The following is a 19,519-nucleotide window of genomic DNA, read 5'->3' as shown; positions in this document are numbered from 1 at the left end:
TGGTTGTAATTAAGTACGTTTGCATTTTTGTTTTGTAGGGATTAAGAATTTCATGAGAGAAACAGTGAAGAATTGTAAAAGAGATGGCTTTGTTCAGACCATTTTGGGAAGGCGTAGATATTTGCCAGGAATCAAAGACAACAACCCTTATCATAAAGCTCACGTATGTTGAAATTTCTCTGGATTTGTCATAACATTTTAGTGACATGTACTTTTTTTTCTACAAAAACTGTAATGTCCCTTTTAGGGACACTAGTATATTAATTGGGTCTTCCTTGTAAATATATACAAGTCAACCACTGATTTTATTAAGGACTTCTGAAGTAATGATGGCACAGTCTTTGGGAGGGTGGTGTAAGCATCAGTTCATTCAGTACTTCAGTTGAAGATATTGTTTGTATGCCAAACGTTTATTAGCTTTAGGGACAAGTTGAAGTAAACTTAATTCTTACATTTGCTGATTGTTCCGTTTTTCAGATACCACATACTAATTTGTCTTATCACACCAGATTACTAACATTCCTCAAAGATTTGCCAGTCATTAGGCTGTGATATTCATTTTGGGTTTTTTTCTACTTATTTGCCTTTTTTTTTTTTAAATTCATATGTGCATACAATGTTTGGGTCATTTCTCCCCCCTCCCCCCACTGCCTCCCTTACCACCCACCCTGCCCCTTCCCTCTCCCCCACCCCCTTGATACCCGGCAGAAACTATTTTGCCCTTATCTCTAATTTTGTTGAAGAGAGAGTATAAGCAATAATAGGAAGGAACAAAGGTTTTTGCTAGTTGAGATAAGGATAGCTATACAGGGAGTTGACTCACATTGATTTCCTGTGCATGAATGTTACCTTCTAGGTTAATTCTTTTTGATCTAACCTTTTCTCTAGTTCCTGGTCCTCTTCTTCTGTTGGCCTCAGTTGCTTTTAAGGTATCTGCTTTCGTTTCTCTGCGTTAAGGGCAACAAATACTAGCTAATATTTTAGGTGTCTTACCTATCCTCATATCTCCCTTGTGTGCACTCGCTTTTATCTTGTGATCAAAGTTCAATTCCCTTGTTCTGTTTGCCCTTGATCTAATGTCCGCATATGAGGGAAAACATACAATTTTTGGTCTCTTGGGCCAGTCTAACCTCACTCAGAATGATGTTCTCCAGTTCCATCCATTTACCAGCGAATGATAACATTTCGTTCTTCTTCATGGCTGCATAAAATTCCATTGTGTATAAATACGACATTTTCTTGATCCATTCGTCAGTAGTGGGGCATCTTGGCTGTTTCCATAACTTGGCTATTGTGAATAGTGCTGCAATAAACATGAGTGTGCAAGTGCCTCTGGAGTAACCTGTGTCACAGTCTTTTGGGTGTATCCCCAAGAGTGGTATTGCTGGATCATATGGTAGATCAATATTTAGCTTTTTCAGTAGCCTCCAAATTTTTTTCCAGAGTGGTTGTACTAGTTTACGCTCCAACCAACAGTGTAAGAGGGTTCCTTTTTCCCCAAATCCTCACCACCACCTGTTGCTGGTGGTGTTGCTAATTATGGCTATTCTAACAGGGGTGAGGTGGAATCTTAGTGTGGTTTTAATTTGCATGTCCTTTATTGCTAGAGATGGTGAGCATTTTTTCATGTGTTTTGTGGCCATTTGAATTTCTTCTTTTGAGAAAGTTCTGTTTAGCTCACTTGCCCATTTCTTTATTGGTTCATTAATTTTGGGTGAATTTAGTTTTTTGAGTTCCCTGTATATTCTGGTTATCAGTCCTTTGTCTGATGTGTAGCTGGCAAATATTTTCTCCCACTCTGTGGGTGTTCTCTTCAGTTTAGAGACCATTTCTTTTGTTGAGCAGAATCTTTTCAGTTTTATGAAGTCCTATTTATCTGTGCTATCTGTTAGTTGCTGTGCTGCTGGGGTTTCGTTGAGAAAGTTCTTACCTATACCTACTAACTCCAGAGTATTTCCTACTCTTTCCTGTATCAACTTTAGAGTTTGGGGTCTGATATTAAGATCCTTGATCCATTTTGAGTTAATATTGGTATGGGGTGATATACATGGATCTAGTTTCATTTTTTTGCAAACTGCTAACCAGTTTTCCCAGCAGTTTTTGTTGAAGAGGCTGTCTTTTCTCCATCGTATATTTTTAGCACCTTTGTCAAAGACAAGTTGGTTATAGTTGTGTGGCTTCATATCTGGGTCTTCTATTCTGTTCCACTGGTCTTCATGTCTGTTTTTGTGCCAGTATCATGCTGTTTTTATTGCTATTGCTTTGTAATTTAGTTTGAAGTCAGGTATTGTGATACCTCCAGCATTGTTCTTTTGACTGAGTATTGCCTTGGCTATTCGTGGCCTCTTATGTTTCCATATAAATTTAACGGTAGATTTTTCGATCTCTTTAATGAATGTCATTGGGATTTTGATGGGAATTGCATTAAACATGTAGAATATTTTTGGGAGTATAGACATTTTTACTATGTTTATTCTACCTATCCATGAGCATGGGAGATCGCTCCACTTTCTATAGTCTTCCTCAATCTCTTTCTTCAGAAGTGTATAGTTTTCCTTGTAGAGGTCATTCACATCCTTTGTTAGGTTTACACCTAGGTATTTGATTTTTTTTGAGGCTATTATAAATGGAATTGGTTTCATATATTCTTTTTCAGTTGTTCATTATTAGTGTATAGAAATACTAATGATTTTTCTATGTTGATTTTATATCCTGCTACCTTGCTATAGCCATTGATGGTGTCTAGGAGCTTTTCAGTAGAGTTTTTTGGGTCTTTAAGGTATAGGATCATGTTGTCTGCAAATAGGGATATTTTGACAGTTTCTTTACCTATTTGTATTCCTTTTATTCCTTCTTCTTGCCTAATTGCTCTGGCTAGGAATTCCAGTACTATGTTGAATAGGAGTGGAGATAAGGGTGCATCCTTGTCTGGTTCCTGATTTTAGAGGGAGTGGTTTGAGTTTTCCTCCATTAAGTATAATGCTGGCTGTAGGTTTGTCATATATAGCTTTTATAATGTTGAGGTACTTTCCTTCTATTCCTAGTTTTCTTAGAGCTTTTATCATGAAATGGTGTTGGATCTTATCAAAGGCTTTTTCTGCATCTATTGAGATGATCAAGTGGTTTTTGTCTTTGCTTCTGTTAATGTGGTTTATTACGTTTATTGATTTTCGTATGTTGAATCACCCCTAAATTCCTGGGATGAAGCCTGCTTAGTCATGGTGAATGATCTTTTTGATGTGTTGTTGAATTCAGTTTGCCATTATTTTATTGAGGAGTTTTGAATCAATATTCATTAAGGAGATTGCCTATAGTTCTCCTTTTTGGAGGTGTTTTTGCCTGGTTTTGGGATAAGTGTAATAGTGGCTTCATAAAATGTGTTAGGCAGTTTTCCTTCCCTTTCTATTTCGTGGAACAGTTTAAGGAGGGTTGGTATCAGTTCTTCTTTAAAGTCTGATAGAATTCAGCAGAGAATCCATCAGGTCCTGGACTTTTCTTTTTGGGGAGACTTTTGATTGCTGCTTCAATTTCATTTTGTGTTATAGATCTATTCAGGTGATTAATATCCTCTTGGTTCAGTTTTGGATGATCTAGAAATCTGTCCATTTCTTTAAGATTTTCAAATTTATTTGAATATAGGTTCTCGAAGTGGTCTCTGATGATTTCCTGGACTTCGATGGTGTTTGTTGTTATCTCCCCTTTTGCTTTCCTGATTCAATTTGGGTTTTTTCTCTCATTTTAGTTAGGTTTGCCAGGGGTCTATTGATCTTGTTTATTTTTTCAAAGAACCAACTTTTTTTTTTTTTTTTGGTTCATTAATTCTTTGTATTAGAATAGCTCTGCTATTTTTATTATTTCTTTCCTATTTGTTTTGGGATTTGCTTGTTCTTTTGTTTTTAGGAGTTTGAGATGTATCATTAAGTCATTGATTTGGGATCTTTTGGTCTTTTAAATATATGCACTCATGGCTATAAACTTTCCTCTCAGGACTGCCTTAGCTGTGTCCTATAGCTTCCAGTAGGTTGTGTTTTCATTTTCATTGACTTCCAGGAACTTTTAAATTTCCTCTTAATGACCCATTGTTCATTAAGTAGAGTTATTCAGTTTCCAGCTGTTTGCATGTTTTTTGTCTTTACTTTTGATGTTGAGTTCTAGTTTTATTGCATTGTGATCCGATAGTATGCATGGTATAATTTCTATTTTCTTATATTTGCTGAGGCTTGCTTTGTGCCCTAGGATATGATCTATTTTGGAGAAGGTTCCATGGGCTGCTGAGAAGAATGTATATTGTGTAGATGTTGGACGAAATGTTCTGTAGACATCAAGTAGATCCATTTCATCTATTGTATATTTTAGATCTTGGATTTCTTTATTGATTTTTTGTTTGGATGACTTATCTATTGATGATAATGGGGTGTTACAGTCTCCCACGACCACTGTGTTGGAGTTAATATATGCTTTTAGGTCTTTCAGGGTATGTTTGATGAAATTGGGTGCATTGACATTGGGTGCATATAGGTTGATAATTGTTATTTCCTTTTGGTCTATTTCCCCTTTTATTAGTATGGAATGTCCTTCTTTATCTTGATTGATCAATGTAGGTTTGAAGTCTACTTTGTCAGAGATAAGTATTGCTTTCTGCCTGTTTTTAGGGGCCATTTGCTTGGTAAATCTTCTTCCAGCCTTTCATCTTAAGCCTATGCTTATTTCTGTCGGTGAGATGGGTCTCCTGTAAGCAACAAATTGTTGGATCTTCCTTTTTTATCCATTTAATCAAAGGGTGCCTTTTGATGGGGGAATTAAGTCCATTAACATTAAGTGTTAGTACTGATAGGTATATGGTGATTCCTGTCATTTAGTTGTCTTAGTTGTTTGAAGGTTTGATTGTGTGTACCTAACTTGATGTTACTCTCTACTTTTTTCTTTTTCTTTTCCTGAAGTTTGGTGCTGCCTGTCCTGTCATGGTTATGTTGTGTTTCACTTTCTTATGTGCAGAATCCCTTGCAGAATCTTTTGTAGTGGTGGCTTTGTAGTCACATATTGTTTTAGTTTCTGCTTATGGCAGACTTTTATTGCTCCATCTATTTTGAATGATAGTTTTGCTGGGTAGAGTATCCTTGGGTTGAAATTATTTTCATTCAGTGCCTGGAATATCTCTCCCCAAGCTCTTCTTGCTTTTAATGTTTCTGTTGAGAAGTCTGCTGTGATTTTGATGGGTTTACCTTTGTATGTTACTTGTTTTTTCTCTCTTGCAGCCTTCAATATTCTTTCCTTAGTTTCTGAACTTGTTGTTTTAATGATGATATGCCGTGGGGTAGTTCTATTTTGATCTGGTCTGTTTGGTGTCCTGTAGGCCTCTGGCACCTGTATGGGAATAGCTTTCTCTAGATTTGGGAAATTTTCTGTTATTATTTTGTTGTATATATTCGCATTCCCTTTGCTTGCACCTCTTCTCCTTATTCAGTGCCCATGATTTTCAGGTTTGGTCTTTTGATGGAGTTGGTGAGTTCTTGCATTTTCTTTTCACAGGTCTTGAGTTGTTGAACTAATAGTTCTTCAGTTCTTCCTTTAATTACCATGTCATCTTCGATTTCTGAGATTCTGTCTTCTGTTTGTTCTATTCTGGTGGATTGGCCTTCCATTTTGTTTTGCAATTCTGTTTCGTTCTTTTTTCTGAGGTTTTACATATCCTGGGTCGTTTCCTCTTTAATGTTTATTTTTGTCCTGAGTTCATTTATGACTTTATTAATTGTGTTCTTTGTTTCACTTTGGTGTTTATACAGTGCTTCTGTGGTTTCCTTTATTTCTTCTTTTGCTTTTTCAAATTCTCTATTTTTGTTGTCTTGGAATTTCTTGAGTGTCTCCTGTACATTTTGGTTGATCGTATCCAGAATCATCTCTATAAAATTCTCATTGATTACCTGTTTATATTTCTTCTTTTAGATTATTCTTGTGGGTTTCATTGGGTTCTTTGGCATAGTTTATCTTCATTTTGTTGGAGTCTGGATCTGAGTATCTGTTTTCTTCATTTCTCTCTGGTTCCTGTACTAAGTTTTTGCTGTGGGGAAACTGGTTTCCCTGTTTTTTCTGTCTTCCTGTCATTGCCTTTGGTGTTGTTATTGTCCCTGTACTGTGTGCAATTATTTTCTAGCTTGTAATAATAGCACTGGTGATATTTAGAATGGAAGGGTGATAGGAGATGGAAAGCAAAGAAGTTAAAGGAAAAGGGAAAAACAAATAAACAAGTAGAAAAAACAAATCAAAGAAACAAACAAAAAAATTTCAAAGGTATAAACAGGGAGAGATAGTGTACTAATCAACTGTAAGCTGAACAGGCATTCGAGAGACAGAGGATTGAAAAGAAAATAAATAAATAAAAAAAATAATAATAAATAAATGAAATATATATATATATATTTAAAAAAAAATCTCCAAGTTCAAATGCAATAAAGTTTCTGTCTTAATAATTTTAGTGTTTGTCCCTGAGCCTCCTATCCTGGAGATGGTGCCTCAGAAGTAGTTTTGTGGTTGTCTCATCAAAGGGGAAAAAGACTGGAAAAACCAAAATAAAACAAAACTGCACAAAACAACAACAAAAAACCCACAAAGTGTCCCAAGTTCAAATGCAATACAGTTTCAGTAAGTTTTTCAGCGTGCAGGTGTAGTTCGATTGTTGTCTCATCAAAGGTAGGGAGAGAGGAAAAAAATAGAATCTGGAGACAGTTCTGTGAATGGCCATCTGAGGCTGTGGATTGCCTGCTGGCTGCTGTCAGCCTGCTGTTGCTGGAGGTGTTATTTATGCAGATCTCTGGGGTGAGCTTAGCACTCACCTGGCCCCTCAGGCTTTGTTTACTCAGAGTTCTCCTGTGCACGATCAGCTGCTACAAGCTTTCCTGTTTCCAAGCACACTGGGGGAGGTGACACTGCACCTGCTTTCTCAGGCGGGTATGTTTATTTACAGTTCACGTGGGAAGTGGGCCTTCCCCCTTCTCCTGTGGATTTTTCCTCCCACCGCTGCTTTTACGAGCTTTTCCACTTCTGGTTGCTGGGCGTGTGCCACCGCTCCTGCCTTCTCCAGCCCACTTTTTTATTTACAGTTCCGTGAGGGATTCCCCTCCCTCCCTTTTCGGTGCTCAGGGCACCCCACCCTCTTTGATATGTGTCTTATTTTTTTTTGTTATTGCTTATTTTTCAGTTTTTCTTTTTCTTTTTTCCCTGGGGTGGGGGTTGGTCTGTCCAGGGAGCTATGCTGATCTGGCCCAGGGTTGTCTAGGAGTACCGCATACCACTTAGCTCACCTTGTGGTCCGCATCTTTCCAAGCCGTCTGGCCACGGGTGTCTGGCGGCAGCCTGGAGACCCTCCTGGTTTCTCTGTTTAACGTGAAGTGGAGATAGTATGTGCAGGCTGGAGGCATGGAGAAGTCAGTTTTGCCTCTTCTTGGTAGTTTTTCCTGTTAGGTATATCTCCAGTGTCTCTCCAAGATTTTACTTTAGGAGGCCTGCTTTCTGCTTCCTCCCTCTAGCCGCCATCTTGGAATCTCTCTTATTTGCCTATTTTAAAAGTGCTTACTTCAATCTCCAGTACTGAAGGAAAAAAATCTACAAAAGCAAAGTGCTTCCTTCTTAAAGGTTATAAGGATTCCCAAAATACTAAGCAAAGTTGTTTTTAACATCATTTAAAAATATATTAATATTTGTTCAAATTATGGATAAAATTGTTTTTGAAAAAATTACAATCCATAGAAGTATTATGTGTATTTGCATATTTAAGTTCCTGTTACAGTCCATATCTTTGTATTTTAACCCATTGTGTTTTGCCCTTCTCATGATTTTGCACATCATTGTCCCCTGTACAACTTCTGTCTGACACTCAAATCATTCAGAGCACTTACTGCTTTTTGAGGCCTTAGAAGAACAGCTGGCATTTGTTTCTTCTTCATTGTCCAGCCTCCCATATGTTTACCAGGCTTTTATGATATGTCTAAGTAAACTGAGCATTCTAGTTGATGCACTAGGAAATACAAGTGTTAAGTCTTGGAAGAAATAAAGCAAGCAAAAATCTATAAAAGTAGACTTTATGTTTTCAGTTATTTCAGCTTTAGGGAAGAGGTTGGACTTCAACAGATTTATGAGCCCTATTAAAAGTTTAGGTCGTTGGGAATGAAAAAAAAAAGACAATTCCGAGTGGATAACTGAGTAAGGACTGACTAGAAGCCAGGCAGGTAGAAATGGAGAGTTGAGTTGTCACTTAGGGGCAAATAGTTTTCTAGTGGTGAGATGGAGCTAACTAGAAGACTTAGAAGGTTCTCTTAAGAGCTGGAAAGCTATTAATGGAAGTCTGAGAAATTTGGACTTATCTAGCAGGGATTGATTATGTTTCTTAAAATTTGCATGATAAAAATGGAGTATAGAGTTATTAATATAAATAAATCACTTAAGTTTGTGAAAACTAATACTTGTATAGTATTATATACAGTACTGTATATAAGTAAGGATGTGAGAAAAAGACTTTTTATGCCAAAATGCTTGGAGGGGTCAACTAATTTAGTTCTACTACCTTATTATGTTGAGTCTGAGAAGAAGAAAAATATTCCAGCCCTTTGAATAAGGAATAGAGTAAACATAGCTAGACTATTTTGGAGATTGGTTTGGTTTGGTTTTACTTTTTTTCTTAAACTTTTGCTGTGTAAAGAACCACACATTGAGAAAGCAGAGAAAACAAACAGAAATTTCAGTAAATTATCACAGAGCTACAACTTGTAAACTGTTGTCCTGGTCAAGAGAGTATCATCAGTATCCAAGCTTCCCTCGCATAGACTCCTAACCACCACCTCACCTCCAGCAACATTTCTAACACTATACTTTTGTATTGTATGTTTTCTAGCTCTTATATACATTGTATATGTGTATTTGTTTGTGTCTGGCTTTTTATTCAAAATTATGTTAAGTCAGTCATTGGTATTTTTCTTGTCAGCCAGCTGTATGATACTCTCTTGTATGTGAGAGTACCAGTTTGCCCATTTTTCTCTTGGTGGACATTGGAGTTTCCAGTTTGAAACTATTGTGGATCTTGCTGACTTGAACTTGTCCAAAGTTCTTGGTGGACATATATTTATGTTTGGTGAAAAAAACTAACATAGAAGAGACTCAGAAGTACAATATGAGAGTAAAGCATACAGTAATTGTACTTGTGCTTGTGTTACAGTAAAATCGAGTCCCAAGTTTCAGGGGCTTTTAGTATGGAACTATTTCTCATGTTATAGTTTGCCTTCAGCTTGACTGGATTTGTTCCATATTTTCTTCATTCTGGAGTGAATTCTCTGCCTGGAATACACCTCTTTTTGTGGCAGTCGTAAATAGCTCTTATAACTCGTTTATGTCAGTCCATATGTCTGTGCTGTATGTCAGTCTTATTCACATTTCATTAGCCAGAAGAAACCAAGGCCATCTTTTAACAGGGGACATCACCTCCAATACCATGGCCATAGGTGGGTCTGTGTAATGTGACAGAGAAAGGCATCAAGGGAACAGTGATGATGATGCAATCTACTACATAATGGTACATAGTTTCAAGGAAAAAGAGTAGTATTACTATGAAATTTGATCATTGTTTAAACTGACAACTGAGTGAGTTTGCAATGGTTTCATCAGCATTTGACAAACAACAGTTAATTACAAAACAAAGTCTATCTCTTTAATAGATATCTAATATAGTAGGTATTGGGTATAGCCCAGGTGACCATCTTCCTTGAATAGACCCTTCCCATTGTTGAGACATTTTGGGGTGCCAGGTGTGATATTCATGGATAGGCTACACCTGGATATTAAATCAGGCCACCTCCTCTACTGTTCCATAGTGATTAGTTTTAGTAGCCATGATTGCCTGCTCAGAAGCTCCTAGCAGAATGACTTATTTGTATCTATTTATAATTAAGAGTTGTTTTCAGTAAACTTCTAACTTAATATGCAGATCCAGGATCTGCATTTTTCTGTAACTTATGATTGGCCTCAGCTGCCCATGAAAAGATCTGATTTATATCAGAGGGCTCCACACCTCCTGGGGCCAAACTCTACATAGGACCAGGTGGCCATTGGTATGGGAGATGTGCTTAGGACAGTCCAAACTACCTTACAGAGAACGAGCCACTTATATCTTTTTGTTGTTGTTGTTGTTGTTGTGCTTGGTGGGGGTACATTGCAGCTACTTATATCTATTCAGAATTAAGAATTGATGAGGAATAAATCCTGTAGAGTGAAGTTCAGAAGAGGTAAAACACTGATGGCGTGTTTACAAAGTAACGTAATTTTGAATTACTGAATATATTCTAAGTGCAATACAATTTTGGGGTTCTAACTGAGTGTTGAAAATTTCTAAACTGAAGCAATCTGACCTTCTGCTTCATCTATCCTTACAAGGATAGCTCAGAATGTAGAGCTGTGGATCATTATGGTCGTTATTTTTAGGATGCAGCCTAAGAGTTGATGTCCTATGTCACATCTCAGTCCAGATATCCATTCTGACCGCAAGTATGAACGGTAATGTGTGGACACCGAGGGCAAGTGTGAAACCTTGTTGGCTGATTTGATGGAGCACCTGTTGTCTTTCATAGGCTGAACGTCAGGCCATCAACACAACAGTCCAAGGATCAGCAGCAGATATAGTCAAGGTAGCCACAGTTAACATTCAGAAGCAATTAGAGACCTTCCACTCAACCTTCAAGTCCCACGGTCATTGGGAGGGTATGCTCCGAAATGACAGAACAGGTTTGTCCATCACTGAGGCCCCTGCTCTAAACATGGTAAAAAATCATTGTACCAGAAAAAAAAGGGGGTGGGGGGCGGAAAGCATTTTGTATTTTATTTCTCAAATGTTTTGGTCTCATAATGTCTTTATATTCTTAGGAATTCTTAGAGATCACAAAGAATTTTTGTTTATATGGGTTATATATACTATATTTACCATACTGAAAATTAAAACAGGGAATTTTCAAACATTAACATTTAATAACAACATTACACTGACTATATTTTAACATAAATAACATTTTTTTATGAAAATCTTTTCAGAACAAAAGAAAATTAATGGTGACTCTTTTACATTTCTGTGAGTCTCTAATGTCTGGCCTAGGAGAAGAGGCTAGATTCCCTCCTCTGATTCTGCATTCAATCTGTTGCAATAGAACATGTCCTGTGACCTTGGAAAACCCTTTGTGAAGTCTAGGGTGGTGCACATCCCAGTTTTCGGGTGCCTGATGTGTTTCTCAGGATGTAGGAATTTTAGTCTTAGCCTAAGATGGTTGGTCTCTTTGCTGTACACACTGATGGGAGAAGGGGACTGAACAAGGCAAACCTTACAAGGTTTGTGCTATGATGAAAGTAATTTTGACTTTGCATATTCATGGATCCTCTATGTCTTCAGACCACATTTTAAAAATTTATGGTTTTCCTATTTATATTCTCTGAAGTATGAATGTACTCTGAGTTGATCCTTATCACATACAGTCCTTTGCTGATATTGCTATCTTTTCTTGTTCTTATTTTCAAAATATTTTCTCTAAGTTCTCTGTTTATTGCTTGGATACATTTTTCTTCTAACAAGTACACAAAACTTTAATTTTGTTCTCTTCTGTTACATATCCATACTTCTCTATCATTTCACTGTCACGTTATACAATCATGTTTTTAATTTTTTTTTTTTGGAGGAACTTAAGTTTGGGGGTATTCAGAGGAAGAATAAGCTGCTGAAAATGGGCAGAAAAGATAGAGATCAGCAGTTGAGGATGGAATTTGCTACTTCTAGAAGAAACACATGTGTAGGTTACAGGGAATGTTGCCAGTTACATAAAGATGGGAGGTTAGAATTAAAAGATCAATCTATGTTTAAATTTAAAATCTTCTAAAAAGAAGAAGGAATATGCAATACTTGACTGAAATATTTGTTAACTCCTCACAGCAGAGTGATGTGAAATGAGTCAGCCTATATGGAAATGTCACTGATGATGACTTCATGGTGTTAGGCTGGCTTAAAGGAAGTCATAGGTCACTGAAATCAAAGCAAGGTGAGCCCAAGAAAGCAGAGCACACAGGGAACAAGAGGATTTTGGCATTCTGGGTCAGAAGCCAGATACAGGGCAAATTGAGTGGATAAAGGCATGGTGATCAGAAAGGAGCAAAGCTAGAGCATCCAGACAGTCAATGGTGTGTGATAAGTGGAGTCCAGTGGGGCTGATCAGATCTTAGCCAGATTGGTAATCAGAGGAACAGCTTCACAACTGCCATGGGCTTAGCTACCTTCATTGTCTTACCTGCTGAGAGCCACCTGAGCAAAGGTGGGCTGCAGACAATGACTCTCCGAGGGAAGCAACAGATGTACAGGAGGTAGTACTTGTGTCAGGCCTGAAGGCTGGGTAGGAAATTTGGATGACAGACATGAAGGATCGCTATGAGGTGTGAGTAAACAGTAAAGGCAGTTACTGTAAGAGTATTCATGTTAAACCTTAGCTTGGTGATCAGAGGGGCATAGTCAGTACCACTAGGCTCAGTTAGTTAGGTAGATGTAGCTAGGTCCAGTACATTGGCTCATCACTATTTTTTGAGTCGTGGGTTCTTTTGACAAGCCACTGAAGGATATAGACATCACCACATAAAAATATATAGACATCAGGGATTCATACACACTCTGAGATGACACATGTGGACTGTAGGTTTAGAGTTACTTGTCTGGTGTGTGGTCCAATTGTGGAAGCACCAGTTCTACCTTAGTGACCCTTGTAACCATTAGCCGACATCAGATGGCCCCTTATGAATGCTCCAACAACAAGCTCCCTTTCCTGGAACAGGAATTGGGCCCCAGACCACCTGGTGCCATACTCCTGTGGTGGTAGGGATCATGGAAAAAGAAAGTGTTAGCTGTTTCTGAGAAATCAGACTAGTTTGGAAAAGAACTCTTCCCATCCTATCTGCTGACTTCCTTGTTGGAGTCCTTTCTGGGAGGAAGTTGTTGGGAATCTGGGTTTACCTGATGGACAGGCCAGGTAGCTGTCAGCTGGTAGTTATTTTCCTGATAGTTCTAGGGCATATGTTTTCTGATATCTTAACTAAACTTTCCTATAGTTTCTCAAAATCTTAGAAACCTTTTCTTCTGTGGCTCAAGGGACATGCTGTTCAGTTTTATTCTTTTTCATGGGATAGAATTATTGCCCAAAAGAAGACTGCAAGGGATGTTCTGCCCAACCAGAGGAGGCTTCTTCATCCTTCAACTCCATGATGAGCTTTTATATGAAGTGGCAGAAGAGGATGTTGTTCAGGTATTTTTCTGGGTGTGATCCATTCTGTAGGAAGCTGAGACACCAATGGTCAGGATGACAACCTTTTCCCTGTTTTACCTATGTATGAGGTTTTTGGATTCTACCCTAGTGCAGGGTGTATATATAAACATTGAGTTCTTACAGGAACAGGAGCCAAGAGTGCACAGGTTCACATTTATTCTTAAAGTAAGGAAATTCCTGATGTAGGGATGTTTTTGTCTAAAGAAACTAGAAAGAATTTGGAATCTTGCTCTGAGGCTTTCCAAGGATTGAACATTCTAGCACAAGTGGGCAGTACCCCTGCTCAGGAGTGAAGGGCAGTTTGAGATGCCTGGCTCTCTTCTGGTTGTGTTTTAAGCACCATTAGATGAAGAGCTCCAGTCAGGTTTATCACCTTCTCAGTGGGAAAAATACTTTGTGCAGAGTTCGTTAACCTCCTTCTTTTTTTTTTTTTTGGCAGGTAGCTCAGATTGTCAAGAATGAAATGGAAAGTGCCATAAAACTTTCTGTGAAACTTTCTGTGAAAGTGAAAATAGGAGCCAGCTGGGGAGAACTGAAGGACTTTGATGTATAAGTAGCAGTCCACTAATTCCCCAGGGGAGCCTGGTGCATGTAGACTCACCTGAAAAGAACAGAGATTGCCCTTTCACCTGCTTCATGAAGACCAACTCCCAAGTCTTGATGCACGTAGGGCAACAATTCTGTAGTGAGAGTTTCAGACTATGTCAGGGTCTAGTCCCAGTAGTGTCAAAAAAGATTTTGGGGAGAGGGAGGCCTTGTAACCAAGCTTAAGAGTAACTGTGAGTTTGCCTTTCATAATTTATCAAACCTTTTAATGGGTTTGGAATGCATGCTTGAAATTTGCACTTAGCACTTCAGGTCCTCATCTGTCTGGACTGAACATGAAGGAAATGGAGCTGTTCCTCAGGCATTTTCCTTCTGGTCCAGGACTCAAGCACCCATAATAGAGACCAGCAGGAGCAAGAGGCGGACGGATAAGGACTGAGTTTCATGTACGCCACCAGGGTTAGTCATTGTGTGTAATGTGATCTTTTTCCTCCAGTGTTAAAACTCCTGGAGTATTTTTAAATAGTATTGGATGATAAATTATAAACTCTATAAAGTAGTAAGACTGTATGGCTGGAGTCTAGGAATGAATTTTCATGAAGTATTTCTTTTCCTTTTTACTTCCTCAATTTATACAATGAAAATATCTGGAATACTCTTATTGTAAAATGAACTATACCTCTTCAAGAGGTGTCCTGTTCTGAAAGATCAGATGTTTAGCATAGTTGAACAAGACACTGCCCAACAGGGAAAATGCCCCTTTATTAGCCCTTAGTTCCTCTGTGTTTGTGATGTAGAGAGAATACTTGGGCTGAGAAGACTGAACTTTGTAATTCAATATAGAACTGACCATTTTTGCTATTGGAAATAAAATGAATTTATGAGAAACTGTATTTCAATGCTTCAGTTTTTTTAATATTTATTTAATCTAAGTGTATAGGAAATCAGTGTCCCTTATTTACTTTTTCCATGGCTTCTTCAACAATGTTTAAATACATAGGAAGTATTTATTATATGCTTAATTAATTATCAGAAAAGCCCTTTTATATTTTATTATTAATCATTATAAAGAAAAAACATCTGTTTCTTAGGTAAAGTGTGATACATAATCAGTAGCTGGACATTAGTGCACAAGAGACTCAGACATGGTCGCTTCTTTTTGGGGGAGGCAGGAGGAGTGGGCAGAGGTATGAGGGAAAGTATATCATTTCTTAAGGGTGTTTGAGACAGGGTCTCGCTATGTGGCCCATAGTGGCCTCAACCTTGTAGTTCTCATCTACCACCATCCATCCTGAATGCACCCAATTTCCTCTGATCTCAGAAGCTAAGCAGGGTTGGGCCTGGTTATACTTGGAGGGGAGAATTTGCAGTTCTCAGTCGCAGCCTCTCAAGTGCTGAGATTACAGGTATGTACCACCATGCCTGGCTTGAGTTTTTTCTTTGCCCATCTGTACCATGTTTCTTGAGAAAAGCTGTAATGCTTTTTCCTAGTGAGTTAACATCTAGCGCAAAAGAAAATTCAGTCTGTTTACATGAGTGTTCTTCATGTAGGAAGGTGAACAAGTCACCTGTACCTCATTTTCTGCAGCCCTGGACCTGCATGTGTAGCCACATGCATTTTCTCATCCTTTTTAACTTACCTGCTGGACTTAAAACAGGCAGTTCTCACTTTTCATGATTCAGATAGGCACAAATTCCAGTTACCATAGTTTACCTGAATAACATACATCCCCCTATAACAATTCAAATTTCAATTACCAATTAACTGTGAGGAACTGCATGAAGTTCGAACTTTGCTGGTAGTTCCTATGCCACAAGTCACTATGTAAATAGCACATGTGCATTATGTTATGTAGAATAATGGCACTCTTGTCACCAAATGTCCACAGCCTAGTCACTAAAGTGAGTGAACTGTCACGTGGCAAAAGGGGCTTGTCTTGAGATGAGGAGACTGTCCTACGTTATCTGGATAATTCCAGATGGTCAGTCAGAGAAGAAGGTATTACACCAGAAGGAACTGGAGAGAGAGTGGAAGATGAACTGCTAGTCTTAATGATGAAAGAAGGGACCATGTGCCAGAATGCAGGAGGCCTCTTAAAGCTGGGATAGACAGGAAAGGGATGCAATGCTGCCAACCCTTGATGTTAGCCCAGTTAGAGCTAAAATGGATACCAACGGGCATCCATCGCCTAGAAAGGCTGAGTTAGCAATTTAAGACCCCAGAGCCTCACTGCACGCTGATCACTTCAGCACATATCAGTGTGAGGTGCTGAAGGGTCAGAACAACCAGTCAGTGGTATAAAGGGAGCCACAGGAAGACCCAGAAGGATGTCAGGGATCACACTTCTCTTTGCTTGCCATGAGGTCACCTATTCCTCTAAACCCAGAACCAATCTTGCAGGGAAGAACAGGGAGAAAATATCTGTACATTCATTAACAAGTCTCCAAAGCAAGGATAAATAGGCCATAAAGCTAAGTGTGTAGCATAGATCTGTAATATCAGCATGCAGAAGGCTGAGGCAGAAGGCCTGAAAGTTTGAGGCCAACATGGGCCATATAGTGAGACCCTATCTCAAAACAAACCAGAACAAAAACAAAACTTTTTGTTTTTGTTTTTGTTTTTACAAAAACCTGGTAAAAACTTTTTGTTTTTACCAGGAAGGCAGCAAGATGGCTTCCAGCATTCACTTGATTCTTCCCAAAGAAGACCCAAAGCAACAGGTGTAGGAGAAAAAAAAATGGAACCTTACAAGAACCATAGAGCTGGGACAGCATAGTAAGAGAAACTATTCCGGCACCTGCCACTCTGGTTCTACAGCTGGGGGTGGGAGGAGTCTCCCCTCTGCAGGGTAAGGATGAGAGGTCCTGGCACATTCTATCAGCCTGAATACTGGCAACCCCAGCTAGTAGAAAGTTTCATACCCCTTACAGGGCTTCCATCTTAACTAGGTAAGTAACTGTGAAGTCTGCACAGTAACCTTGCTTTGGAAAAGCATCTCACATCATCTCCCAGGGAACAAACCCCCAAGGTGCTATAGCCAGCAGCCATCATAAAAGGGGAACTTTTGTCTGAATTTGGACTGCATTAGGGGTCAGAATCCCCTTCATTTTCCCATCTCTGGTACCCCACAGTGGCACCCCACTTCACTGCACTGGTGCTGTAGATAGCTACCTCCTGAACCAAACTTCACTCAGTAGAGTGACTGATTTAAGCCTGCTGCACTGTAGGGATGGGTGTTGTGACATTGAGGGGAACAGAGGGTGCCAGTCTCAACAACTTGGGGTAGGGGGAAGGGGTCAAGAAGCCTGCCCTCCAAGAACAAGGGCATGACCAGTCCTGTGGGAATTCATGTAGGTGCAAGAACGAAGGCAGTCACCCTCATCACCCCTCTGCAGGTCTACCTAGGGCACCTGTCACTAACAGGTCAGGGAAAGAACTGTGTGACTCCACTGCCCTCTAACCCACAGGGGTGTGTTGTGGGGTTGCTGCTAGTGGGGAGGCGGGCTGGGGCAGCTTTGAGCAATGCCAAAGTATAGGCTGTTGCCTTGCCCTCTGGTGCACAGCCTAAGCAAAGCCTGTGGAATGCAGCAAAAGCAGTACAAAGAGGTAAAGAGTGTCTACATCAAAAAAAAAAAAAATCAGATAAAAAGTTAATAATGCATCTCAAAAACTTAAAAAAACCCAAAATTAGTGGAAAGAAAAATAATAAAGATCAGAGCAGAAATAAATGAAATAGAATTTTTAAAGTGCAAAAGGTCAATGAAACAAAGAATAGGTTCTTTGAAAAGATAAACAAAACTGATAAGCCTTTAGCTAGACTAACCGAACGTGTGTGTGAGACAAAGAGGAGAATGACAGCAGACCCAAATTAATGAAATTAGAAATAAAAATGAGATATACCACAAAAATACAAAGGATCATTAGGGATTAATTTGAAAAACTACATACTAAAATATTGGAAAATTTATAAGAAATGGATACATTTCTGGACAAATACTCTACTAAAATAGAATCAAAAGAATATTAAGAAACCTGAATAGACCAATAGTAAGAAAGCAATATGATTGATTTATATATTGAAAGTTTCACAGAAACAACCAAAATCCCAGGACAGCATGGCTTCATTGCTGAAATTTTACCAAACTTTTAAAGAATAATACTGCTGCTTCTCAAACTATTCCATAGAACTGAAAGGGAGGAAAGTCTTCCAAACTACTCCTGAAGCCAGCATTATCTAGTTGCCAAATCCTGATAAGAATACAACAAAACTATAGACCAATATCCCTGCTGAACATAAATGCAAAATTCCTCAACAAAATACTAGCAAATCAAGTAACAGCACATCAAACATATCACACACCATGATCAAATTGGTTTCATTCCCAGGATGCAAGAAGGGCTCAAAACACACAAATCATAGAAATTTTAGCCACAGTGATTAGGCAAGAAAAACAAATAAAAGAAAAATACAAATAGGAAAAGTAGAAACTCAAATTATTCCTGTTTCAGATGACATGATTCTATACATAGGAAAATCTAAAGACTCCCCCAAAAAACAATTAGAACAGATAAACAAATTCAGTAAAGTAGTAGGATATAAAAATCAAAATACAAAAATTGGTAGATTTTCTATATACTAATCATGAATGTGCTGAGAAACAAATCATGAAAGTGATCCCATTCAAAATAGACATGCCCTAACCCTAGGAATAAACTTAAATTAACTAAGGAAATGAAAGACCCCTACAATGACAATTACAAAACACAGAAGAAAGAAATTGAAGACAAAGTGGAAAGACCTCCCATGTGCTTATATTAGAAGAATTAATACTGTTAAACTACCAAACGTGATCTACAGATTCAATGTAATCCCCATCAAAATACCACTGACATTTTTCACAGAATTAAAAAAACCTACCCTAAAATTGATGTGGAAGCACAAAGACTCTAGATAGCTAAAGAAATGCTGAGCAAGAAGCTGGAGGCATCACTATCTAATTTCAAGAACCACAGTAATCAAAACAGTATGACCTCAGCAAAAAAAAACAGACGCAAAGATCAGTGGAACAGAATAGAGGACATGGAAATAAGCCCACACATCTACAGACAACTGATTGTCTACATAGTGCCAAAAACATACATTGGAGAAATGTCAGGGTCTTCAATAGATGATGCTGGGAAAACTGGATAGCCACATGCAGAAGATTGAAACTTGACCCCTATATCTCACCCTGTTAAAAAAAAAAAGTCAACTCAAAATGGGTTAAAGGCTTTAATGTAAGATCTGAAAGTACTAGAGGAAAACAAGGGAAACACTTCAAGACAGGCAATGATTTTCTGGACAGGACTCCAGAAGCACAGGAGTCAAAAGAAAAAAAATTTGACAAATGAAATTGCAACAAACTAAAGAGCTTCAGCACAGCTTATCAGCAGAATAAACAGACAGCCTACAGAATGGAAGAAAATACTTGTCAGCTTTTCATCTGAGAAAGGGTTAATATCTAGAATATATAAAGAACTGAAAAAATTTACAATAATAGTCCAAGTAATCTGATCTCAAAATGGGTAAAGGAGCCAATTAGCCACTTCTGTAAAAAGAACTACAAATGGCCTGCCATTATATGAAAAAATGCTCACTATCACT

General features: G+C 38.4%; 1 protein-coding gene across 3 annotated transcripts in view; it reads left to right on the top strand.

Annotated features, from left to right (window-relative positions):
* Window positions 1–14,753, top strand: part of Polq (DNA polymerase theta) — a 79,879-nt gene extending 65,126 nt beyond the window's left edge. For all 3 annotated transcript variants that reach the window (XM_074073249.1, XM_074073251.1, XM_074073253.1), the window contains 4 exons: window positions 39–163; window positions 10,611–10,764; window positions 13,192–13,307; window positions 13,768–14,753. In XM_074073249.1, the coding sequence (XP_073929350.1) occupies window positions 39–163; window positions 10,611–10,764; window positions 13,192–13,307; window positions 13,768–13,881 (509 nt within the window). In that variant the 3' untranslated portion in view covers window positions 13,882–14,753. The remainder of the gene's footprint in view (window positions 1–38; window positions 164–10,610; window positions 10,765–13,191; window positions 13,308–13,767) is intronic.
* The last annotated feature ends 4,766 nt before the right edge of the window (window positions 14,754–19,519 follow it).

The sequence above is a fragment of the Castor canadensis genome, chromosome 5 (assembly GCF_047511655.1).
Source record: "Castor canadensis chromosome 5, mCasCan1.hap1v2, whole genome shotgun sequence".
Taxonomy (NCBI): Eukaryota; Metazoa; Chordata; class Mammalia; order Rodentia; family Castoridae; genus Castor; species Castor canadensis.
Note: the sequence above shows the minus strand (reverse complement) of the source record. Positions and strands in the feature narration are given on the sequence as shown.